The sequence below is a fragment of the Carassius gibelio genome, chromosome B7 (genome assembly GCF_023724105.1).
Source record: "Carassius gibelio isolate Cgi1373 ecotype wild population from Czech Republic chromosome B7, carGib1.2-hapl.c, whole genome shotgun sequence".
Classification (NCBI taxonomy): domain Eukaryota; kingdom Metazoa; phylum Chordata; class Actinopteri; order Cypriniformes; family Cyprinidae; genus Carassius; species Carassius gibelio.
In genome coordinates this window covers 26,037,963-26,064,401 of record NC_068402.1, presented here as the reverse complement: position 1 = coordinate 26,064,401, position 26,439 = coordinate 26,037,963, and the positions used below count along the sequence as shown (strand labels likewise).

Genomic DNA, 26,439 nt, shown 5'->3' with positions numbered 1-26,439 from the left:
AGGTGAGCCGTGCTGTGCTGCTGTGGACCAGCAAGCCAAAGGCTGCAGGAGGAACAGGCTGAAGCTCAGCAGGACCCATATGGCCTTCTGGAGATGAGCCTCAGCTATGTGGCACAAGAGGAAAACATACACACAGGTGTGTTCCAATCTTATCACACCACAGAATCAACAAATCCAAAGGCAGACTCATATATACAAATATTTACTTGAGTTTATAAACACCCACTCATTCAAACATTGCCAAAGATATGAAATGAGTTCAGCTGATGTTTACTGCTGAGCTGAAATCGTCCTTCTTATTTGATTTAGATAAATCTAATGAGCATGTGCAAGCTCATCTTTAATCGAAGATGAAGTTCCTTCCAGTTTTAAAGCAATTTCTCAGATCCAGCTTTTCCTCATCTATGTTCCTAATACATTTTAAACTAAATATATAAATTCCAACAGCGGTGCCCAATCCGGTTCCTGGAGACCTATCCTCCTACAAAGTTCAGTTCCAGCCCACACCTGAACCTGCTAAAGAAGTACTGCTTTCCTACTCAACATATGTCCTGTATTTGGCCCAAGAGTTCAATTGTGCATGAAGAACGCAGGTGTGTGTGGAACTAAAGTAGGAACTCAAGGAATTTTTGTGACCATGCATGTGTTAATTGTGAGTTATGTGATGCAGGGGCCTCTAAGCCCAAGATCAATTTCTCCCTAGTGACAATAAAAAATACTTTATAGTATACTTCACCTTAAACTATGAGCCTATCCCAACACCTTTTACACGTGTACAAACATGACTGGAACCCTTCTAGATTTTCAGTACTTACAAATGTCTGTTCAGTACTCGTATGTTACAGTTTACAAAATTTTGTATTTGTGATGCTTTAAATTAAGGTGCTAAAAGAGAATTGTCAAAGTTTTACTAAACCCATCTCTGAACCAATTTAAAAAAAAATGCAACACTTGATGCCCAGGTAATGGGATATCAAGTTAAATTAATATTGGAAAAGTTTTCCTTAACATTACACAACTCCAGAGCACCAGAGTTTGTGAAAATGATGAATGATTGGATACACTGGGCCTCAAATAGCGCTATGAAGCAGTATTAGTGATAGTGTGCATTTAGCTCTGGCATTTACCAGATCTGGGACAGTCTTGCACACTTGTCACATACACACTCTCAAGAGCACAAGTGTGGGTATAAAGACAAGTCTAATAGAGAACTATTTGAATTGCAAAAAAAAAAAAAAAAACCAGACCACCATTTATATTTCAGGGCATCTGCATTTGCAACAAAACATCCTTCTAGTCTCTTCACTTCATGTTTCAACAAAAGACAAGATTCGCTGTAGTTGTAAATAAACTTTTATTTGAAACCAAGGCGTTTGCTAGTCTGTTGACTTAGCTGCTGCTCTGTTTGGCAGACAGTCTCTTGTCTCTCTCCTCAGCAATGGTCAGGCGGATACCCTTTCCACGAGGCAGGGACACCCATGGCTTATTACCCTGATGACAGAGACATAGTATTAGCACAACTATTCCCTTAAAATACTCTAAAATAAAAGTTATCTTTTCTAAATCTGTAGAAACGTGCCATTTAATAATTGTAAGGTTCACAAGGTTCTTCATTTTGAGCAGATAAGCAGTCAACGGCTTGCTAACAGCCCATATTAAACAACAGGTAGTAACATTTTAAATCTTAAATGTGCTCACCTTGCCGATGACGAAGATGTTGGAGAGCCTGGTGGCAAAGCTGTTGCCAGTGCTGTCTTTAACATGCACCACATCAAAAGATCCAGGATGCTTCTCTCTATTGGTGATCACACCAATACGCCCCAAGTTAGCACCTCCGGTCACCATGCACATGTTGCCTATTGACACACAGAAAGAAAAGTCAATAAGTGATGTTCAACAACACATAAGAAAAATGTGTAAGTTTAAGACAATATGCTCACCAACCTGTCTCAAATTTGATGAAATCTGTAATTTTGCCACTGTCCAGGTCAATGCGGACGGTGTCGTTGACCTTGATCATAGGATCAGGGTAACGGATGGTGCGGGCGTCATGGGTCACCAGATGTGGGATTCCCTTTGTGCCGATCAGGATTTTCCTCACCTTGCACAATTTGTACTAAAACAGGACAAAAGGATAAGCTAAAAAAAAAATCTGCAGTCTCAAATTAAACTGATGTAATCCGGTCAACCATCCATTATTTTACAAGAACATTAAGCTCACCTTGGCCTCCTCGTTTGTGATGCGGTGAACTGTGAAGCGTCCCTTGACATCATAGATCAGCCTAAAGTTCTCACTGGTCTTCTCAATGCTGACCACATCTGAAGAAACGACAGCACAACATTTCATTAACACTTGACCATCAGATTGCCACCTCAGCTTATGTTTAATCACATCCTGAAAAACAGCCTGCCACATCCCCTGAGATGGAAAATCATTCACAGCAGATTAATATCATGTTGGCACCTACTAGGCAAGTATGGGTGCACAGTGGAAACGCTACGAGAAGGAGTGTGTTATAACACTGAGGGATAAGAATCAATGAGACGATTGCAGACCAACCATCTGGTAAGATTCAGCTCTCACAGGCTCAATTGTGAGCGCAAGTGCAGAGACTAGAACGTCTTATTGTATTGAATGCAATACACTCGGCATTAACCATGTGACTGACATTTAAGAGTGACTAATAATAAACCACACATTTCTAATCATTACAATGGCATGAGTAATGAAGCAGAATTTGACATTACAGATATAGATAGATAGATATATATATATATATATATATATATATATAAAAAATGGTATTCATAGATTGGAACATTCAAGGTTACACATCCAAAACACTGACTAACTTAAACATAAACCCAATGCCTCAATACAGAGACACTGCTATATGCCAAAGGCCTAAACATGTACACAGGGCTGTAGCTGAAATTAGCCAATTAGCTGTTGAAAGTAGAAAGTAAAACACAACAATTAAACAACATGTTAAACAAGCTCAAGCATAACAAAAGTTGTTTGTGAATCATCTCCGTGTTATGCAGCTGGGAATAGGAATGTACTGGAGGACTTGAACAGCATCACTGATTAAAGGTTCAGATATAGAATACAAAATGCCATTTTTCTGAGTAAATTCAAATCTCAAATCCTGAGGTAATCCACATCACATCTTTTTGGGGTGAATTGTCTTATTCCTCTCATCGCGAAGCAAACAGTAAAAAAAAAAAAAAAAAAAAAATTCTCAATGGCGCGTTCAATATAATAAAGAAAGACGTGAACATTGTGTTGATTTCATATGGATTACTCGATCACAGAATATCTGTTTTCGGCAGCACTTGTTTAGTTTAAAAGTAGATATGTCCAGCTTTCTATAGATATCTCTCTCATGTCTCCTCGAGTATTCACTGAGTTACAGTTCATTTTAAAGATGATGTCTAAATGAAGATCAGCGCAGACAAAGGCTGCAGACAGCACACCTTGTTTGTCATCTTTATTTTATAAGTGCACAAAGTTTTGTTATGTCTGTATACAAAAAAAGTAGACCCTTTACAGATTCGATTGATTTATTGCTCTTATCTACGATCAAAACTGAAAGTGTAATTTCTTTTTGGGGTTATCAGGAGAAAATGCCTCATAACACGTATATCAACTCCACGGGGTTAACACAGTTTGGAAGCATTGCTGTAGCTAATCTACACTGAGCTAAATCTGAAATCTTGGTATGGCTTACTGCAATTTGAAATTTAGTACACAATCTGTTGAGCTGCGTGCTCCACAAGGAAGTGTGGCCCTGCATTCATTTACATGCACCCAGCTCCCGAGCCAACGTTCTCAGCGTCACGGTTAACAGATAAACTCATTTGTCACAATTTGTGGACAGATGATTGCAGAATTTCATTGGATTTGTAATGAGAAACACTCAAACTTAACGGTTTTTCCACTTGCATTTGAACATAACTGCGGTCATCTTACTATAAAATTTGAGTTTCATACAGGATGCTAATGTATCCATCTTGCTTTAATCTGTAGGTTTGTAGATGACAGCTAAAACACCAGAATGAATCACTGGAGCCGAGTGCAGCAGGACTCACCCATGAAGCCAGTGGGGTAGGTGACATCTGTGCGGACCTTGCCATCGATCTTGATGAACCTCTGCATGCAGATCTTCTTGACCTCATCTCCGGTCAGAGCGTACTTGAGACGGTTCCTCAGGAAGATGATGAGGGGCAGGCACTCCCTCAGTTTGTGGGGACCGGTGGACGGACGAGGAGCCTATGGAAATCAAATCAACAAATCAATTCAATACCATACAACATCACGTTACTTGGTTTATTGTTTTGAGCATAATTGTTAGCAGAGGTAACATAACTTCGTTAACGCACACAAGACTTTACACTGAACAGGTCAACATGGCTTCTTACAAACCCTTGGCAGATTCTACAAATTTCTCTCAAAAATGCGGTTCATTATTTTTATTATCTAAAACTCTTAATTACAAACTGAAAGAGCATCTTTAAGAAAGATCCACTTACAAACACTCCAGTGAGTTTGTCCAGCATCCAGTGTTTAGGAGCTGCGACACGCTTCAGATGCTTCTTCGGTCCTCGGGCCTGAACAAGAACAGAAATAATTCAACTCGACAATAGAAATTAATATCGTGCAGCCGAAACGTGTACACATGCACTGTATAGTGTTCTGCACCAAGTGCACCAGCTCGGACAAAGCAAGGCCTTTAGATTTCTTCGTGTTATTAAAATACATGGAACACGAAAATTAACCGACCGTAAGCCTATAATAAATTCCACTTCACATTCATTCAAAAAAACCTATTAAAACTCTAGAACTAGTTCAAAAACTTACATTATACTGTCATAACCCAGCGAGTGCGCTTTACCGCTGGGCGGTTGAGCTAAGCATGTTCCGTTAACCGTTATAACATTACATCTGCGCTGTTTCGTGACAATTTACATGTTGTTCATCTTTAATGGGGCAAGAGAACATTATTTTATACATTAATGAAAGACTCTGCTCTTTAAAACGTTGATGATTGTGGATTATTTTGGGAGGCTACCGCGACCGAAAGGCACTCACCATGTTGGAGTCTGCGGAAAAGGACCAGCCACTTCCTGTCAGCGGAAGATAAGCTCAACTACCGGCGCCGACGAGGGACAATCGACGCTTCTGCGAGCGTCTGCCATCGAGTGGGGAGGACTGTAATCACACCTCAAAACATCGCTTGAGATCATCCTGTGCTCCTTCACTGGATGTCTTGAGCCTTCTTCGATTTCTTTTAACGTAGAAGTGTATTCTTCTTCATGAACGGGAGTCAGTCCTGGTGCGAGCATTGTCATATTGCCACATTGCTATTTAGCCTATTGAAAAAAGTTCAGCTTACAACTGTAAAGATAGTCAAATCATAGTTTGTATTCTATTATGGACAATGTCACAACTGAGTGAACATCAGGGTGATTTTTAACTAATTTTACTACTTGGGTGCTATGCACGCAAAATGTAAAGCTGTTTCTTTTGTCCCCTTGCTATATTCAAAATGTTTCAAATGAAACATGTTTGCCAATATTATTTGCTATTAAATATATTTTATATTTTTTTTAAGGTGGCCCCAATTTTTTTCAGTCAGTTCCTTGAATGGCATGAATGACAGAATTTGCAATGGATTAAATAAATTATATAATGTTTTGTGGTATTAAGATTGGCTTCATTTTCATCAAAATCAACAACGAATATTTTTTCATCTTTTAAGTTGTTGGAAAACAGTGTCTGTAGGGGAAAGTCCATATAAAAACGAATGATCTTTCATTGTTTAAAATAGGGAAAAATCCTTGATAATTTCAGGGTTGTGTTATAAGCAGATGTAGGGCCAGTCATTCACTGGTCACCACATCATCACCAGACAAACCTGAACTGCCTTATCTAGCCTATTCTGTAGCATTTTTAGTCTAAATAAATGTGCATTTATATCTCGAGTAACGCATTTCAAGCATAGGTTTTGTATTAAATTGAAAATGAACGGATCTGAAGATATTTCTACATTAGCTAGACGGGATGGTGTATTTAATGAAGTTGGCCACTAGATGGCAGTACTAACCAGTTAGTTATCTTTCACTGTCCAGCGCAGGGTCTGACTAACTGATCACTGGTTACAATTACATGATTAAAAAAAACAAACAAACAAAAAACAAAAAATTTTTTTCCGGTTTTAGCTTTGCCAGCAACAGGTTTATACACCCCATATTATATTAGCTTATTTGTTTCCAATTTTAAATTATATTTTAATAGTAAATAGGTTACTTAGCTTTTATATTGAGATTTTGCATTTATTTGGTCAGCACTTGTTCACCTGAAATTATCGTTTTATGTTTTTCATTTTCTTAAAGTGTTTTTATTGGAAAGAAAAAGACAAAGACTTGTGCTTTGTAACTTTATTTTCTCACATTCAGGAAAAAAAATGAAAAGTACACACTTAAATATAATAGCTAATGACTCTCTTGTAGAAAAATAAATGAATGGAAGAAAAGTGCTAAACGAAAAATCTTTGATTAAGCTTCAGTAAGTCACAAATTTCAAAGACAGCAAATAAAAAAAAATATATAAAAATGACAGAATATCTGACAAAGTCCTATTTCAATGGGTAAATTGGATGCATTTTAAGCATGTAAAATGTCTAACAGATTTCTGGATTTTAGAAAAGACCAGCACAGATCTACATTACAATTAACTTGTTTTATTCGTACAGCCTACAAGACCCCAAAACAAAAAGAGAGAACAGAACTGAATTAGTACACAATTTAGAGGGGGAAAAAAAGACAGTAGGCAATACTCTTTTCTTTAACTTTTTTTAAACTTAACATTAACTTTTAAGTTTATAAACCAATTATCTCTAGAAAAAAAAAAAACCTAACATAAAAATAAGGCTATCAGACCATGCAGTCTGAATCGTGGGGTAAACAGAGACGTCTCATTAATATATTTAACCATGGAAAACGTTCGGCCAGGTCGAGTTCCTCTGTGACCAGCGAAGCTTGCGATGACACGGCTCCTCGAGGGAATCTCTTGAATGATGGAGGGGCTCGGCTGAGCGCACCAATTTCACAACCACCTTCCATTACACACGTGTAACACCATCCGGCCGTTAGTCCAAATAGGGCTCAAAGTCAGAGCAACCGGCAGCCAGCAGGCAAGATTTTGTCTACTAACCATATTTGCTGTATATCTCTTCTTCCATTAACCTCACAGTGAGGTGACTTTTCAAATCCATTCCACATATCATGATGTGGATTTTATGAGGGTGTGAATGAGATTTAAGGCAGGGGGAAAGGATGGCCATTTTAGTCTGTGGCTTAGACTTCTCCTCCACAAACAGAAGTCTACAGCTCACATAACATTAGTCTGCCCTCCAAAACTGTAAATAACAGTCCTTGACAGTTCATATCTGACGGTTACATTTTCTCTTCATAGGCATATCTAATTGCCATTATTAGGACACTTTGATTTTGAAGACCGAGGGGTTATTTTGGAAGCACCTGAGAGGGTCAGCACCCAGCCGGCACATCCGCGATGAAGTCAAACTCGTTCTGACCCAGCCATAGCTCCGGAAGCTCATTGGCACGGTCCAAACCCAGCTCCACCACAAGTGACATCAGAACTTCCTCATCGACCGGATCCGAATCAATGATCCCAGGTGCCTGTGAAGCCCCGGGGGAGGGGATCTGTCCTGGGGCCAGCATGGTGGCTCCGTACCCTCTACCGGGTCCGGCTGTGGTTGCAGAGGACAGATTCTGATAGTGGCTGTTGAGTTTCTGGAGCTGCATGGAGGCTATGAGATGCTGGCCGGACTGCAGGCAGAATGTCTGGGGTTTTCCCAACACGGGGGAGCTGGGATGGAGGGCAGCGGAGGGGAACTGAGGGCTCGTCTTGCCTGAACCAGAGTAGTGCAGGAGAGAGAGAGAGTCACGATCCTTCATGGTGGCACTAGAACGCAGGAGGCTCATTGGACGGAAACACCTGAAGGAAAAGAAGACGATAACATGAAAGTCTCTTCAAAACATCACAGCAGAACGTTCGGAATGACGGCTTAAATACACTACATGACTTTTAGAATCGGTACAGAGTTTCAAATATGTTGCATTATACATTTCATTAAATGTTTCCAGAGAAGAACTAGACATCACACATGACAAGGCTTTTAGGTCAGTGTGAACACAGCAAACTCATACAAAAATGTGTGCCTCATTGCAAGGAGTCGGATGGCAAATGAAAACAATGTGTTTCAGCTCAAATGATAAAACATGTTTGATATCCTCTTACTCTACGGATTCACAGGCTGAAGCTAGAAAAACATCTGTGTTCATCATACACTACACAATTTACTTTGAAATCTGTCAACTTGAGTTGGACTGCAAATCTAAGACCAAACAAATCTGTAGTGTAGTGATTTTTGGGTGAACTATGGCTTTAACTGAGATCATAAGGCAAGAGTTTATCAATGGATCAGAAAGGCAGCAAGTCATATGACGTTCCAAGACTATTTGTAGAGATGAGCCATTCATAATCCCTCAGATGTGGGGTTATTATGGAGTACGTGAGAGCGTCCTGTGACTCCATATCCTCCTGCGTCTCACATGTGCTCGCACACACGGACGACAAGTAATGAGCCGCTTAATCATATGTGCTGCTCCACTCTCCTCAATCCCCACTTAAAGCCATTCTTTTTGGGTGAAGGCATAATTGCTGAAAGCTGGCATGCAGCTGCAATGGACCTCCAGCAACGAGCAGCACACAGGCTCATCTCAGACACTCACAGCTGTAGGGCATTCATCTCGAGATCTTTGTGTTTAGCTCATTGTATTCATTATTCATGGCCTGGAAGCAGTCACATAAAACTCGATGAGCTCTACAACTTAATTAGACCAAGACAAATGTAAAAAAAAACGTATTTTGTGGTTATCTGCGAATCCCAACTTTAAAATTGGACACTTCAAAATGTAATGTAACAAAGCATAATGTTTATTATATTTACATTAAATATTATTTTTCTATATTTGCCATTCAAATTGATTACCTTTTTTAGTGTCACAGCATGTGTGGTTTAGAACAGATAACTTCTCATTTGCTACTATCACTAGTCAGGGAGATGTTGTGGGTTAGTGGTGTCAGTTAAACAGTCAATTAGGACACAAACAAGATGAAAACATTAGTCGGTGACGCTCAACTGATTTAAACAGCTGAATTACAACCAGTGATTAGACCCAAAATTGTTCAAAAATCCAAAAATGTTGCATAATAAATATATCCATATTTACTATTCAAGAGAGAAAGAGGAATATGTAGTAAGCTCTATGAACAAAAATAATAATAATAAGTGTTTTTATGTGCATCATTCTGTATAATTATTTTCTTGCGTCATATAAACAACAGTTAAAGGGTTTTTAACAATAAAGTTAAAAAGTTAAATACATTTTGGAATTTAGGCTACAGAATGGACATATATTAAAGTTCAAAACAACAACAACAGTAAATTAACAAATGCAAATGTTTATGTGATAACTTACCTTTATAGGAGAAGCGGTCAACTTGGGTTCGTGTTGTGAATCCAGAATGACTAAAGGACAAGACTTTTTATAACTTACAGAAATGACTATACGCGTTGAGAATGCACTGCGTGAATATAAAGCCGTTGAAATATGGTGCTGTTGTATTTGGCGAAGACAGACACGCAGTCGACTCTGGACGTGAAGTTACGGAAATGTTTCCCGTCCTGTTGCAGGAGAGAGAGCACCCTCAATGAACTGTTACTGAATCAAAGGCATTAGCCTAAATACACACACTCGACGCTCTCAAGAGGGACCTGAGTCTGCTTGAAAACATGGCTTGGATCATCTGCGACACTGGACTGTGTCAAGTCGAGGACCATTTATAATCACAGCACATGAAGGATTACTTGAATTAATGTTCTGTAATTATTTACTCGCCAAAGCCATATTTTTCTTATTTGAGATACAGAAGCTAATTCTGTAACGTAACTGGAACCATACAACTGTAAAAAGTAGCATTACATTAATCATTACATTAAAAGTACAGTACATTAATCCTGCTACTGTATTCTGAGGCAATGTGATAAAGCTTTTGCTGAGACGAATATTTAATTTGAATTAACATAATAATATAAATTTTGCTTTAACGGTTTCATTGGAAACTGTGAAATGTGTTTGATGTGTCATAAACAGTATAGGATATAAATTAATTTAGGATCCGTGTGCCGGAGTGGAGTTTAATCCGTATGTTTTTATTTCACGCTCATGAAGTGCGCGAACAGAGATGAATTATCACATTCACTATTCAGCCACACACCTCAATTACTTTTGCCATAATTGCTCACTTAATAATTAGATTCATAGACATGCAAAAGACAATAACAAATATCGCTATATCGAGACAATTATTCGAGTCATACAGATTTTCTAAACACAATATGGTAATCAGACAACAAGTGTAGCAAAGAGCTGCTGCAAAATCTATAACGAACGGACTAAAGGAGAATTTTTTACTTTTGTCATTCTTCACTGAATCAGGAATTAAATTGAATCAATTAAACAAAAAAACGGTTTCGACCGAAACTAGCGTAAGCTACATCTAAGAAAACTTGAGCTGCTCGACTCAGTATTGATTAAAAACGAGATGCAGCCAAACAGCTGCTTTCTTTTCCGTTTTAACGGGTTTAAAGGCCGCATCTGTCGTCATTCATGAAGACACTTCACATGTAGATTAGGAGGGAAGTGACGGGTAAAGAGCAGGGGTTTGCTTCACCCCTGTGGGAAACGTTATGCAAATGAACACAGACGGTTTTGACATGCCCTTTGTTTGTCACAACTCGAGAACTAATGTCAATAAGTACACTTTGTATAGAATAATGGCTCACTCCTCAAATCCTTCAGTCCAGTGCTGCTGATAAAAACTCTCAATAAAACTCTTATTAATTCTGTCAAAAGATTAATCACATCCCAAATAAAAGTTTTGTTTACAGAATAGGCCTATATGTGTGTGTACTGTGTATATTTATGTATGTATAAATACACAAACATTCATGTATAGATCAAAATATATACGGTGTGTGTGTATTTATATATACATAATAAATATACACAGTATACACACATACATGATGTAGTATAAATCTGTTTGTGATCAATGGAGTGAATAGAAGATTATTCAGACTGAAAGTGGAACATGTTGTCAGGGAAGACAGGGGCACACTTTGCATAAAATTCGTTGGGATGTCAAACATCAGATGCCAGTAGAAATGTATACTAGTCCAAGGTACAAGATGATCAACAACTTTGCAGTTTATGAGTCATGACAAAGGTGGAAGGGGAAAAATAACATGTAAAATAATGTAATAATGTAAAATAAATCAATAAATGATTTAACACTGAGACTAAATCTTTCTCTTAAACAATTACTCAGAAATGTCAATATTTTTTTCAAGGTTATATATATATATATATATTTTTTTTTTTATATACGGGGAATAATACCCCCCCCCCCCATTAAAGAAAAAACAATTCTGAATTTTACTTAAGAAAAAAAGGAAACATCATTGTATTCCAGTCATTTTCTATATAGCATTTTAATGCATTTAAATAACCTAATCAATCTGAACAGAAAAGTTAATAGATAAACCTGGTATCATGTTATTTTGACTCAAAATACAGCTGCAAGTATTCAACATGCATATTTTAAACTATTAAAGCTTGAAATGAAACCGTATACTAGAGTGTCACATTTCACCCCCCAGCCCCCAAATAAATGTATTAATTCTCTTATTTATTTAGTCTTTCAAAAGTAACCTGCTGCAGAAAGCACAGAGGAGAAATCAAAAGCAGGATCATGAAGTACTGAGTAGACTGTTTGGTTCTACGTGCAGTAGGGTTTTAATAGGGCGAGCTGCTGAAAATCAGTCCTGTCTCTGTTTAATTCTGCAAGTTTTACAGTGCTCTTTTGGTAGCATGGATCGGTTTATTGGGCTAAAATGCAATAAGCCCCATCTCTCAAAGCTAATAAAGGACTTAATGAATCACACTTGGTGTGCCATTCAGAGAAACCTCTGCAACCAAAAAATCCATAAAGAACAGGACTTCCACATGTGGCAGCCCCCAGTCAAACACAAGGACAACACTCACTGGAAGAAAAAGCCCCATCATTTATTTTTTTGTATTTTAATATATAACAGGAAAGCATTTATACAAAAAAATAAAATAAAAAAATAAAAGTTGACAGCTTGAAAACATTTGCAATTTTTTTGACTCACTCATCAAGCAAAAGAAAATAAACATTGTGGTAAAAAGCCTGCCATAGGCAACATAAAAAAAAAAAATAAAAAAAAACTTGGAATTTGGTCAGTCTGCCCATTCAATTTCACTTATCCAGTCCATAACGGGACAAGATATTGCAGTTAAAAGTCATAAAAGATAGTTTCATTAATAGTGTGAAGCCAAACCGTAAAGATCTGAGTGACTTGCCATATAAACCATGGTTAGACATATTTCTGGGATGCATCTTTGACAAGGCTCTTTCAACCATTTGACAATATCTCATATTCAAATGATCCCAAATAGTTAAAAACAGAAAGAGTGACACAAAAGCATGTTATGTGTGACATACTGCACCCACAACATATTGCATTTATGCTGTACATTTGATCCAAAAATGGCTTTGGATTTCTGTAAAAAAGTACACCCATTAAATGTTTGCACCAGATCCAACATTGACTAAAAAAGTGGCCCATCTCTGCATTAAAAAAAAATGTTCCCCCTGGAAACATTCAAGCAATGTTTTCCAAGCTCCCCTCTGGTGATGGCTCCAACATACTGTCTTCATTAGAGGAGCTGGGCCTGATTTGGAAACATGAGCCGGGAGCCCACTCCTAAACTACATTCTTCAGATTCCCTGTAAACAAGCAGGGGAGGAGATAGAGACAATTTAAAAAAATGGGTCGAAATGAATTACAGAAAACATATTGAGCAATATTAATACAGTGATGGAGACATTTGGTTTAATGAATGTAACTGTGAAAGATTTACAGATGAAATCAGTGCCGACAAACCTAAAGACGTCCACCTGAACATGAACCTACCCCACTTTAATGTCACAATGACACAAACTGAAACAAAGAAAAGAGGATTCAAATTTGGGTTGATTTGGACAGGATTTCCTATGACATCTCTTACGGAAGCACAGGCTATTCAAATATTTCTAAACCTAAATCAATTTACATGGATTTGCATTGGAATTGTGCCTGCCATTCACACGAACACTATACAGTTGAGCTGAAAAAGGACGTCCCCTTTGTTCTCAACCAGCTGGTGTTTTGATAACATTATGGTTGGCCAATGAATTTGAATTTAAGGCACTAAAGGAAATCCTGGTTTAAAAAAAGGAATCGACAGGAAACCATACTATATACAAAGCCACTTTATAATCATTAAATAAAATGTAATCTCTTTTAATAGACATTTTAATCCAAAGTTTGTCAAGAAATTTAGATGAATGTTTGACTGTGGACAAAAAGCGTTCCCGCATTTTCAGTGATTTAATCGGAAGCCATACATTTACAGTGACAATTTAACACTATTTTTAAATGCAACATGTTCCTTTGACTTTGAAGACTGCGGTTCCGAAGCCCTTGGAACTAATTACCTTCAATTCTCATTTGAAAGGAGCAGGGTTTTCCTTTCCTAAAACTCAAGTGGTTTCACATTAAGGAAACCCGTAAATGTTTATGAATCTATTTACATGTAGAATTCAGCAGATGTCTGATGTGCCTACATATGCATGCTCTTTTCAATCATGGATTGTTTTCAGGGATGGAATCAACAAAGATGTTCAGTTTGTTTGTAGTCGGCTACACTATGCACAAACAATACGTCTCTATTAACACCCACTGTTTAAAATGATATGGCCTTCAAGATGAGATCGATAAACTGCAGTATTTGCTGATCAGAACCACTGAAAACAACCATGTATGGTGTTTACTCGTTTTTGTCTCTTTTTCTCCCAGCATTTTATAACGCAAGGCAGAGTGTCGTAAATGTTACCCAGATGTGCTTGAAAACTCTGGTAATGTGTAACAACTGCAAGCCTCTCTATTTATTACCTGCATTAATCAATCGCAGTTCTTCACAGAGAAATGGTTGTGCGTATGATCAGAACATCAACTGTTTGGGAGGGTCAGGCAAACAGACTTCAGGTAACTCTCATCAAACAGGTCGGCATTCGTCTTATCCCTCATCTGTACAGTTTTACTTTCCCTCATAAACAGGGCGCTTATGTGATATACATCCAACCACTGAGCACAACAGAAAATCCTAATTAAAGAGTTTCATTGATGTGAGCTGTTCAGCTGAGGCACATGGGGCTGTGCAAGCTTGCTGAAAAACAATACAGGAGTCTTTAGAAAACTTCATGCACTTCAGTGGTGCAATTTAGTGCCTAATAAAACCTCATCACAAACAATTACTTCCTCCTAATATAAACCCAGCCATTTGTCTTCTATTGACCAGTGTGCTCCACTGACCTGACTATCCAAACAAAAACTACAATTACCACAAAATAACTGCCACACAAATAGTGCCAGCTTAATCCAAGCCACTGGCCGAGTGTAACACCACATACAATTGACCTGGCACATAGATGTCTCATAAAATTTGTTTAGTAAACTTTATTTTTTTTAAAAAATTCATTCAGTCCTGTTCAATTTATTTGATTAAAATGAGCAAAAGCAACACAATTGCTATACATTTTGTCCTAACCAAGGATTTTGTTCAATCCACTTACAATATACATATACAAATAGACTAAAAGGTTTATTTAATCCATCTGTGTTAATTAATCATTATTGATGCATTAACTAAAATTTTTTAAAATGAAGATCAAATAAATTCTTTCTATATTAATATATTTAATTTTTTTATTTATTCCTAATTAATGTATTAATTGTAATTTGTTTATAACTTATTACAACATTTTAATTGTAATAAATCATCAGAAACCAATAAAAAAATTTTGATTTGGTAATCAAGAATTTTGTGTTTTCATTGAAAACTTCATAAAGATCCTTTGCTGAAAATAAAGTTCAAAATAACAGCATTTATTTAAAATGCACTTTTGTGTAACATAAAATTATGGCAATTTTGATGACTATAAAGGGGTCATATGATGCTTTTTTAAAGATCATTATTCGGTGTAACAGAATATGTTGACATGCTTTAATGTTAAAACACATTATCAAATATAAAAATTCAAATACTGTATATTGTTGTAGGTCCTCTATGCCCCGCCTCTCTTAAATGAGTTGTTTTCTACAAAGTCCCTCCTTTAGACAAGCACAGTCAACTGGCCAACTGACCCGGTGCATTGCGATTGGCCGAACATCACAAGCACTCATCGGAAATGTAACGCCCCTTTCCATAATCACGAGACTCAACTTTCAAAATAAATGTAAAGACAGTTAATAATGGCCTTAGTTTTACAATCAATTCAAGCCCGAAAGGGAAACAGTCGTGTGACAGACACAGTGATGAAGCTACACACACAACGAGCAAAACTCTGCATTGAACAGTCAACAGCAAATACGTAAATCTAATAACAAAACATCCTTACAATAGCTGAATCACAAGCGCCAGACTGTCGTCGCAAAGTCAGAATTACCTCCTCTCCTAGGTTCACAAAACAGTCATCCATAAAACGTGTAGCTGTTCTGTTGTAAGTTATCTTAAAGATTCCTTAATGCATCTACTTTCGGGAGGCCAAATAAAGTGTTTTTGCTTTCGCCTAGATAGACACAGCATCTTCCTGACACGGCTGCTTCAAAACTAACTGTGGTTACTGAAACAGCACCTTCTTTCTTTGCGTGAACATTTAGGCGCCATTATGCAAATATTTCCACATAGTGACGTAGACGTGGGGGCGTGTTTGAAAGAGCCACTTTAGGGGGGCAGGGCAGAGTCTTAACTTTAATGAAGAACATCTCTTTGGATTTGACACTTTAGTCTTTGCAACTTTACAGATCTTCTTTATGCACCAAGAGCTTGTTACACTCCAAAGAGAAATAAAAATTAATCACATCATATGACCCCTTTAATGCATCCGTACTGAATTAAGCTATTACTTTCTTCAAGGAAATAACAAACTTCCTGACCCCAAACTTCTGAACTGCACACAAACTTATCTTGTACATGTTAGATTTCAGGAACCTACTCTAGATACCTTACATAAGATGTGCCACGTACAAGTCAAATTACAGACAGATAATTGCACCGTCAAAATACATTATAAACTAAAAATACCCAAAAACAATTATATCTGAGACGTAGTTAGAGGTTTTACTTAGCACATTTAACATACCACATATACATCCTGTGTTTCAACATGGCAGAACAGATGCCACTGAAAAGTCATGCATGCCTATATAAACACACTGGTTAACCTAAAGAAGCCATATAGAATCTAAGTACAGGAGTTTGTCAGTTCTCATAAAACTAAAGATGTGATGTGTTGCGTGCAGCACAGAGCACTTAACCTGGCTCCACAAGCTGACCTCTGTACACTATTTCACTCACTATGACCCTCTGTAAGCAGAAGGTCCTACAAGCCAAACTGATCTGGAATCTGTGCTCATGTGTGAGAGCTTTGCACATATAGCAGTCGTATATAGCAGTCTTAAGAGATGGGTGGAAACCCTAAAATGGAAGTTGAGCAGTCTGCGCCTTAAGCCCTTTTTAATTAGTCCCTAGAGCTGCGGGACAGAGCAAACGTGTAGCACATGCTACCCATCCCGCGTGGGCACACAAAATAAGCATGTTTGTGCATATTTGTCATGTACGTTTTAAGCAATAAGCAAAACTCTCTCTAGAATTAAGTGTAATTTTTGTTTATGAATAGATCTTCTGAGAAATTTATAGAAATATCAAATATTTTGTAATATGTGACATACAAAGGCAACATTTCACTGCACCACAGCTCTTAAATCTCTTTTAATAGTCACATTTGCCACATTTAAGTAAAATTTCACAGGAAAAAGATCCACTGTCTATTGCATATAGTGTAATGATGCATGAAGCATCCCTTGAAGCAGTCAATTTCAAACTAAGAAGCCTTCTTTTGGGAGTGAAGTGAAATCAACATGGGGTACTTTTTCACCCTCACAAGAAACTCCTAATCTTACAGATTCCCATTTAAATGACTGGATAGCAACATGCACCTCAAATTTGAGAGCTATAGGGAAGGGGAATATTTTCAGCAATTAACAAATTCAAATTTGGTCTGTTTATACAGTTGTAGTTCATTTACTATGCATACATGCTGGATAAAGCTGATTCACAATCACATTATCTAGGTCTGTTAAAGTCATTGCAGACCTGAGTCAAAATTTTAAGGACGTAAAAAGATTAATACGACCTCACGTTGTGTCAATCATGTTCACACACTGCCTCTGAAAACCTTCCTCCGTCATAAAAAAACATCCAGATCATGTTTGCACTTTGATAGGAAAGGAACTTGACTCTTCTGTAGTTACATCGTGTACTAAGACTATGTTCAGGCGCTGTGTAATATCACAGCGCATGCTGCATGAGAGTATAGTTCCTAGCCAGAGTATCAGCCTAGAAAATCACAACTTTTCATTTCCCCTCGGTCTTAGTACATGATGTAACTACAGAAGAGTCAAGTTTTAAATAGGAAAACTATCGAAACTCTTTGATAATTTTTGAGCGAGATGCTAACGGTCTAATAAGATTCAATGATCTATGATAAGCTAAGCTAAAAGTGCTACGGCCAGACCCAGAGATTGGCTGAATGGTTTCAAAAACAGTAAAACACAACTGTTTAACTATAGGGGAGTTAGAAAATAAGCCTATTTTCAAAAACAGTTGAGTGTTACTTTAAATGTTTAAAGCAGCAGATGGCTATTATACACTACACAACTTTTGCCTACATTTTGCCTCAATTTACAGTCTGGACATTTTGATACTAGTTGACGAAAGTCTTTTTAAAATCTGTTCAGACTGTAAAAGTCATGTAGTGTATTCCAGCCTTAAGTTAAAGTGATGGTCAAAAACGAGGCTGTCAGTTGTCAGACTGTCGTAACGGTTTCCTCGTACGATGAGGTGGTGACCTCTGAGGGACCTTTAGGTTAGCAGCAAAGATGCCTGTTCTCAAGAAGAGTAAGTGGAGAAGACGTTAAGCAGAGCAGGGCCCGAGCGAGAGATCAATGAGATGTAAATGGGGGGAGAAATGTTTAGTCGTAACTGAAACGCCACTAAGTAGACTGACGCTAAGGTGGAGCAGATGTGACTGTCTGTTTCTTCAGCTTGTTCATGAGTATTTTAACTCATGGGGTGCACAAAAGTCAAGGGTGGTTAAACAGGTCAACTGCATCCCATAAGGAGTGAGGTGATAAGAACAGGAGACCACAAACCGCCTCTCTTGTCTCTCTCATAAACAACAGTGGTTAAGAGGGATGAACACTCATTTCTTTAAACAGATAGTTCATAGTTGAACTAGAAACTTAATACATCACAGCAGTGTAGTTATTGTAAACTTAAAAATAAATAAATAAATCTTTATTTAAAATAAAGCTGATGTAAAATAAAATATTAAATAAAACTTAGATTAGAAATGTTGCCTTGGCAACTACTTAAAATAAGTTATTTTATAAGTACTATAAATAAATCTAAATCAAGTACTGAAATGACAAATCAAATGAAATAGAAAATGACAAAAGTCAATTGACCAATTCTCTATAATAAGCGAGCACACTATGAATCCATTTTCAAAACAGTGTTTTTGGCTCGTCTTGAAATCACTACGTTTGAGTTACAGTAAATATGAAAATATGGCATTGTAAACAATAACACTGCACCACACTAGTAAAGTAAAGTGAAGGACTTTGTGAGACTTAGGTTGGCTTCTCTAAATCCCATTTGTATGGGATGAAATTAGAATCAAAATGATTAATAGATGCACGCAAAAATATCAATATACTACATCAATTTATACATGTATCTTACAAACCACAAACAAAAGCCTTTCAATTTCATTCGGGATTAAATTATTGTGCAGTGATTTGTACATATTCAGACATATTTGCAAATAAAAATGTTCTGTTCTGCATTAATATATCATAAATTGCTCATGCAAAAAGGAATACATGCATATGTGGATCACGTGACATGCGTGCATTAATTGACATCTAGTTCAAGTCGATCTTGTGTCGGTTCATTTGGATTTTGAGACTTCATTTTCGCAGTTTTCCACTTCCTGTTCTTAGACACAAACAATGCCCATGTGTTAATATTCGGAACATTGCTTTTCCTTTTTCACTGCCAGGTTTTTGCCCATTTACACAAATGTTAGAATGAGCTCAAAAGGAAAAATCTTGATTTTATACATCCAATGGGCATCTTAAATGTTCTCAGCATAGCTTTGCAACATGTTTTGAGTCTAAAGACTATTGTCCCTGGGGAAGGTGAAAAGGCAAGAGTTAGCTGAAACCTCAAACAAACACACACCGAGAGTTCATGCACAATGGCAGCCATAAAAATACACTAAAGTTCTAACTTACAACAAGGGGAACATAAAAACAAAACCTTGTGTCAAAGGAACAAACTAGACACTTTGTCATAGAACATCTCATAAATGTGTGATAAGTGCTTGTCTGGGATCCTGCACGTACATGTGTGCAAATGTTCCTAGTTTAGCCTGTTCTCATTCTCATTCCAGCCGCTCTCTTGAGATTTCAGTTTCAAGTTTCTAAGAATGCTTTGCTTATTTGTTTACTGATGACCGGGAACATCAAACAGACATGTTTCTCTTTTCTACAGCTGAGGACAGCCTGTCACAGGGGACAACTGTGGTTGGTTTAAAGGTCTCTCTGGACACTGGAGGGGGGTGGGACACAAAGTTCTGGAGGAGGCCTGAGGGACAGCTGGATGAACGAATGACTCACACGCCATCCTACCCATCATCAACGGTTTTCCAAATAAACAGACCCTTACTTTAAATATTTTAACCAGCTTTGAAATGGACAAAAGTCATTCCATCTGTGGAAACGGTATTGGATTAAGCGTGGAGAGAGGGTGATATTCAGGGTTGGTGTTTGGTGAGTTTCTGGCCGTCGTCGTGGTGATTACCTTTGATGGTGCTGATGACCCGCTCCAGATGCTGGCTCTCGTTGCGGTCGGGTCGGCAGCTCGGGCTGATCTCCAGAGAATAATCCGGCCCATATTCTGTGAAGTACTGGATTAGAGAGAAGCAAAACATACTTAAAGTCACCATCACTTAAAGTGACAATTTTTTACTCAAGCGTTTATTATAAATTATTTATTTGCACACCAATTTTTTTTCCAAAACCACGAAACACAAATGAAGATATTTTGAAAAAGGTTTTTATGTTCAAGGGGTTGTCTTTCACCACAGTGTCACAGTTGAAATGTCTTCAAAAGACATTGTATGGATGTATGGATTATGGGTTTGAGATAACACGGGGGCAAGTGCATGATGACAGAATGATTATTTTTGGTCAAACTATCCATTTAATTAAATATGTGTAATTATGTGTATGCTACTCACACATCTTATAACTTGCACTCAAAAGAAGTGCAAATGTCCAGCATGCAGGCAAACCAACATTTCTCCAGCTAGAACAGATATCTGCTAAAAACTGTTTAACTAATGACCTTTTAATGTGATCTAGGTTTCCTTCAATAAAATAAATCATGTTTTTGTGAGTTTTTCTCAGCTAGGAAGCAGCATATACTTAAATAAATCTGGGAAGGTTTAGTCATACTTCCACTTTCTTCCAAACACACACACACACAAATATACATCAGCTTGCTGGATAGCTGTGCTTAGTCTGTCACAGTGTTCTGACCCTTGGATTGAGAAGACAAGCCAAAAAACAGTTAAAGTTTCCCCTATCATGAATTGCATCTGAATTACAATTAGCGTTGCATTATGATTTTGAAATGGAAACTTTATGAACTGGCCAAAAAGACAGCCAGGCATTCAAAAACACTCTTTGCATTGTGTTGGTAAGGTTTCTGTTTTTTAAATTGGATAGAGATCAGATTTGGTTGTATGTGTGTTACATGCATTAGCTCAGCTCTGCTTTCAATTACTTGTCTTTTGTTTATCCGGCTTACCTCCGGTCCCAGTGTGCTCCAACATGTTAGGGATTATACAACATATGAGTCTGTGAATGTGTGCAGTCTCACGTTTTTATGCACACACGCCTAAGTAATGTTGAAATAGCAAGCACTTGGACATTTAATTTTTTGCACACATAATTAGTTTGATTATGCTGTTAGTAAGCATTCACACAGATGGGACACCACAGCATGCCACTTGTTTTCCCATGAACTCAACTTTTCCCAAGCAGGCTAATCTGAAACAGCACAGTCCACAGCTCTGTTGATTGTTTGGTTTGGACCGCGCTAAGATCAGGTTGAAACTCTCTTTATTTAAAGGGTTACTTCACCCAAAAATGAAAATTCTGTCATCAATTACTCAGGCTGTTCCAAAACCCATGAGACTTGTTTATCGTCAAAACACAAATGTTTATATTTAATGAAGCCTGAGAGATTACTGTCACTCCATTAAAAGTCCATTCTACTATATATCCATATTTGCATAAAAATATAGAGAACATAATCCATTTGAACTGGTGCCATAAAATGTTATTTTGGGTGAACTATCCCTAAAAAAAATGTAAATAGATTACAAATAAAAGTTAAGTCAGATCAAATTAGACCATACAGAATAAGCTCAGTAACTCTCTCCTCAACAGAACAGGACTGGAAAAAAACAATAATGATCCACCTCCACTCTCAGAGTCAAAATATGACCCAACACTTCATTGTCTCTCAGTGTCCCATCATAAAGGTGACTTTAGGTTTCATCTCTTTACCTTTTGAACTTTGACCCTTAACTATCAACACCACCCAGCATTCATTATGGACTTCCCCAATGCTCATTTCCAGCATTTATTCCACTCCGGAATTCTGGGAGCCAGCTACTTCCTAGACGCAACGGCACAAACAGTCCCACCCATAGAAGAAGATACAGAGGCCACACTAAGTGTTACTGCTGTGGCGTCACAGGTTTTCTTCAAGATGAATGAGATTGGAGGGGTTAAGGAACACCTGCAGACCTGTAGTCTCCTCTGCTCAAAATTCATATTGATAAAAACTTTATGAAATGATAAGCTCTCAAAAACATACCCTAAATCATTGAACACAGGGTGTTTACAGTATCATCTTAAGTCAATAACATGGGCGGACAAACAGCATCTACTGTCTGAAACACTTCCCTTCTAGATTGGTCAGTACGTGCGGGCGGTGTTGAGCCAAACCCGTGCTGACAGTCTGTCTGTCTCGCACTTTACAGTGAAGTACCAGACCTGGTTCAAGGGGCAAAACTACAGACAATGCAAACATAACACTCCTGGCACTCATAACATCCTGTTGAACTTGCTGTGAAAAGCTGGCAGCCAATGAGAACTTGTGTACGTGCATAAAAAAAATAAATAAAAAAAAAAAGAGTTAAAATGCTGTAACATTGAGACAAGTAACTAAACCAGCTGAACTGTGACGGCGGTCTACCCTGCTGTGCATGATGACTCAATACAAATCAATTTGCAAGGCAACTTGCCCATCTAAAATGGCTCCACCCATACTCGGGTTCTCTAAAAGGTCTGCGCTGTATGTTTCTGTTGTGCCTGGTGGGTTCTTCATCCCCTCCTCAAGTTATTCAGACAGGACAGAAGACCTTACAATCCCTTTAGCACTTGACTAGCGTAACCACAGCTGTCATCTTGAGATTGTGTTCATATTAGCTGTCTGAGCTCATTAATGAACGATACATCCTGTAAACTCTAAGTGGCTAAGTGTTTGAGATCATGGATTATTTGGAGTACTTCAGTTGCTCAATGGTATGTTGAAGTTTGTCTGTAAGACAGTGGAAGAAGCGATCCAGATTGTAAATTCTTTGTAACCCGCTCTGAATTCTCATGTGCAGTGGAGTTCAATAAAAGAAGAACCAGAGAGAGAGAATCAGACATCTATCTGGCTGACTGACTGGCTGCAGGGGGGAAACAGAGCTCTGGGTGTTTGTTATTTCATTGGGCTGTGCTGAAAATAACTTGGCAGAAACAAGTGAAAATAAGTTTTTTTTTTTTTTTTTTTTTTTTTTTTTTTTAAGGAGAGGATGTACAGATGTTGCCTGGCCACAGAGCAGTGAGGGCCGTTTCCACCCGCGGGTTGAGCTGAGTCCCTGACAGCACTCAAACAAAAACACAGCAAATTTCCTACCACTCACTGATAAGATTTGACCAGAACAAAGCCACACGGTCCCAGTCTAGCCAAACTGCCCATCAACAGGAACTTTGTAGATTTAACACTTCCCTGTCCTTTTAAAGGGTAAGTTCACCATAAAATGGTCGTTCCAAACCTGTAAGACCCCCATTCATCTTCTGAACACAATTTAAGATATTTTAGATTTAGTCCGAGAGCTCTCAGTCCCTCCATTGAAACTGTGTATGGTATACTGTCCATGTCCAGAAAGGTAAGAAAAACATCATCAAAGTAGTCCATGTGACACCAGAGGGTCAGTTAGAATATTTTGAAGCATCGAAAATAAATTTTGGTCCAAATATAACAAAAATTATGACTTTATTCAGCATTGTCTTATCTTCCGGGTCTGCTATGAGCGCGTTCACAAGACTGCTGTGGCGGCAGCAGCGTCTTATGTCAGCAGCATCGTGAACTCACTCACAATAGACCCGGAAGAGAAGACGATGCTAAATAAAGTCTGCAAGAGTGTGCAAGACTGTGTTCCGAAGATGAACGGAGGTCTTACGACATGGAACGACATGAGGGCCAGTCATAAATGACAATTTAAATTTTTGGGTAAACTAACCCTTTAACTGAAACAGATAATGTTAATGTACAGGTCTGAAAACTAATAATGTTAACATATACTCATCTTCTTGACATTGCAAATTTGTATTAAAAGATATTTTGAAGATTATTTGTAACCAAGCTGTTTTGGTGACCATTTACTTAAAAGATGATTACTATCTTACCACTTTAGTATTAACTAATTCCTTATTAGCATGTCTATTATTAACATATTGGCTGTTTATTAGTACTTATAAAACACATTATGGATGATATTCTATATCCCCAATCCTACCTAATACCTAAACTTAATCTTACTAACTATTAATAAGCAGCAAATTAGGAGTATATTGAGGCAAAAGTCATAATTATGACATGGTCTGTTAATATTGAGAATTGGACCACAAAATAAAGTGTGACCAAGAAGACCGAATTTTTTCACCGAATAAAAGAAAGACATACAGGTTTGGAACAATATGAATTTTCATGATTTCATTATTAAACTATTCCTTTAACTTTTTTTTTTTATATAACACATATTTTTGCAAGTAAACAACAATGCTAAGTTGTCAACTCTACAATATTCTTTCTCTTAGACAAGAAAAAAAAGCTTTAGTCACACTGAGAAAGTCTGCGATACTAGTTCACCCATTAGGGTAAAATTCAATCTTAGAGTAGGTGTTATAGAAAAGTAGAAATATCACAGAAACCCTGTAAACAAAAAGTTTATCAAACAGCGGTACTCACATTTTCCAATGTTTTTTTACACCAACACGTTTACATTTTCATCTGGAATAAAAGAGGTCAACCCATAAAAGAAACTGATTGAAAGGGTTCAGAATCTTCACTGTTGTTCTTTAAAGTAGTGCTTTTTTGCACTTTAATCTGTTTCAAACATTTCTTTACTTTAGGCATTTATATTTTGCAGTTATATTGTATATTTAAATGTTCAAGGTTCTTTTTGGTATTTGAAAAAGAAAGTACTTAAACTTAATGAGCACAACACTATGTCTGCTTACCTTCTCAAACTGCATTTGTAATGTTAATCAGTACAGTAATAATAAACTGTGATATCTTTAGCAGTTGTGATATGAAAACTTTCATAACGTCTCATGCATAAATCTAGCTAAATCAATACTGTGAGTTAAGTGCTGGGGTGATTTATTGAATAATTACAGTCGTGCACAACAGAAGACGTGTCTGGGATACCTCTCTGGAATTCCATTTGGTGTTATTAGTGGCACAAAAATTACACACTTCACCTTTACACAACAACTTTAATTACATACTTCCCAGTGGCACAACAACTTTAATGCCACAGCATCTCAGAGTCTTGCATGTCTCATGATGTTAGTCACACTAAAAGGCAAGTAATTCACTGCTTCTGTTGCTAACTGTGTGTCCAGAGATGCTGACTATCACAACATCTCAATCGGCTAAATCTTGCCAATGTTTGTGCAATGATTAAATCAAAATAAGCTGAGAGAACGAAGAGAGATGCATAGTTGGTGCAAAAGTGTTGTCAGAAAGTATCTAGATTGACAGACCATGGTCTTGCATTTAAAGGAGACAATGGTGCTTATAGTGCCAACAATGGCGTTTATTTAGACCGATATCAGGGCCGTCTTGGCCCAAGCACAGCACAAGCTTTTCTAATTCATCAGCTTCTTAAAGAGAAACAATTCAGGTTTAAATAAAAGGCTCTGCATTTTTTTTATGGGACTCTCCCTTGTGAGAGGACTGTCTATATTAGCCTCACTTTTTCATCTCTCTGTGTCTGTGACAGGGCCTGAATGAGCTCGTTGTATGCCTCCACTCCAGTCTGTCTTCATTGTTTGCAGTCCTGGCAGGGCAGAACCCAGACCGAGCCGCCTCAGAGTCTCAGCAGCTGGACCGGAGAGAGAGAGAGAGAGAGAGCGCGAGCGAGAGAGCGAGATTGCACAGGTACAAAGTGCTTCTTGTTCCACCTCTCTTTTCCCAGCTTCTTCTATGCTGTAATACTCTTCTATCTTTTTTTTATACCCCCCATTGGTGGATGCCTCTCTGTCTTTTAACATCCTTATCGCTCTCTCTGCCTCCCTCTCTCTCATCTTTGTCTTTATGGACTCACACTACAGTTAAATAGTGTTTTGTTTGGCTGGGATGGACACACAATAACAGTGCTGGTAAGGAGATGGGGGTTCCACTCTCTAAGAGGGAAGGAGAGAATGTTTCATGCTTTGAAAAGCCGATGGAGAGAACAATAAAGGAAAAGAAGCTATAGAGAGAAAGAAGAGGAATGAGAAGATGATGAGGGGAAGGGGGAGAAGGAGAGTGTTGGTCCTAAAACCTGAAATATGCTGTGGACTGGCAGAGCTCTTAGGAAGGGCCGGTTCATAAGGCCATCATATAGAGAACATAATGTTTAGAACCAAATAAAAGCTTTCACTATTAAATAGAATAGAATAGAATAGTATAGTTATCAGGGCA

At 37.7% G+C, this 26,439-nt stretch overlaps 3 protein-coding genes across 7 annotated transcripts in view; all 3 read right to left on the bottom strand.

Annotated features, from left to right (window-relative positions):
* Window positions 1-1,337: 1,337 nt before the first annotated feature.
* On the bottom strand, window positions 1,338-5,153 carry LOC127962329 (40S ribosomal protein S4, X isoform-like). Its single transcript, XM_052561867.1, has 7 exons — window positions 5,093-5,153; window positions 4,534-4,611; window positions 4,093-4,273; window positions 2,222-2,319; window positions 1,945-2,116; window positions 1,699-1,856; window positions 1,338-1,491 (listed from the first exon to the last, which is right to left on the bottom strand). The coding sequence occupies exons 1-7, from the start codon at window positions 5,093-5,095 to the stop codon at window positions 1,390-1,392; spliced, it is 792 nt and encodes a 263-aa protein (XP_052417827.1). The 5' UTR covers window positions 5,096-5,153; the 3' UTR covers window positions 1,338-1,389.
* A 2,398-nt stretch (window positions 5,154-7,551) lies between these two features.
* Window positions 7,552-7,983, bottom strand: LOC127961899 (cbp/p300-interacting transactivator 1-like). The gene has a single exon (XM_052561206.1). It carries the CDS (start codon window positions 7,981-7,983, stop codon window positions 7,552-7,554), a length of 432 nt encoding a protein of 143 aa, XP_052417166.1.
* The window catches only part of LOC127962561 (histone deacetylase 8), a 33,776-nt gene continuing 15,198 nt past the window's right edge, over window positions 7,862-26,439 (bottom strand). For 4 of the 5 annotated variants that reach the window (XM_052562176.1, XM_052562175.1, XM_052562173.1 and 1 more), the window contains 2 exons: window positions 20,206-20,311; window positions 12,199-12,964 (listed from right to left, as the gene is read on the bottom strand). In XM_052562176.1, the coding sequence (XP_052418136.1) occupies window positions 12,942-12,964; window positions 20,206-20,311 (129 nt within the window). In that variant the 3' untranslated portion in view covers window positions 12,199-12,941. Of the gene's footprint in view, window positions 8,024-12,198; window positions 12,965-20,205; window positions 20,312-26,439 lie in introns of those variants that run through there. The other variant, XM_052562174.1, reaches the window with a different exon arrangement.

Bases quoted from the DNA above. Each gene is read 5' to 3' on its own strand.
- LOC127961899 (XM_052561206.1), bottom strand. From the start codon at position 7,983: ATGAAGGATCGTGACTCTCTCTCTCTCCTGCACTACTCTGGTTCAGGC.
- LOC127962329 (XM_052561867.1), bottom strand. The intron at 4,274-4,533 runs GTAAGTGGATCT...TGATTTCCATAG, and splicing joins ACAAACTCACTGGAGTGTTT to GCTCCTCGTCCGTCCACCGG. The intron at 2,117-2,221 runs GTGAGCTTAATG...GTCCTGTTTTAG, and splicing joins TCACAAACGAGGAGGCCAAG to TACAAATTGTGCAAGGTGAG.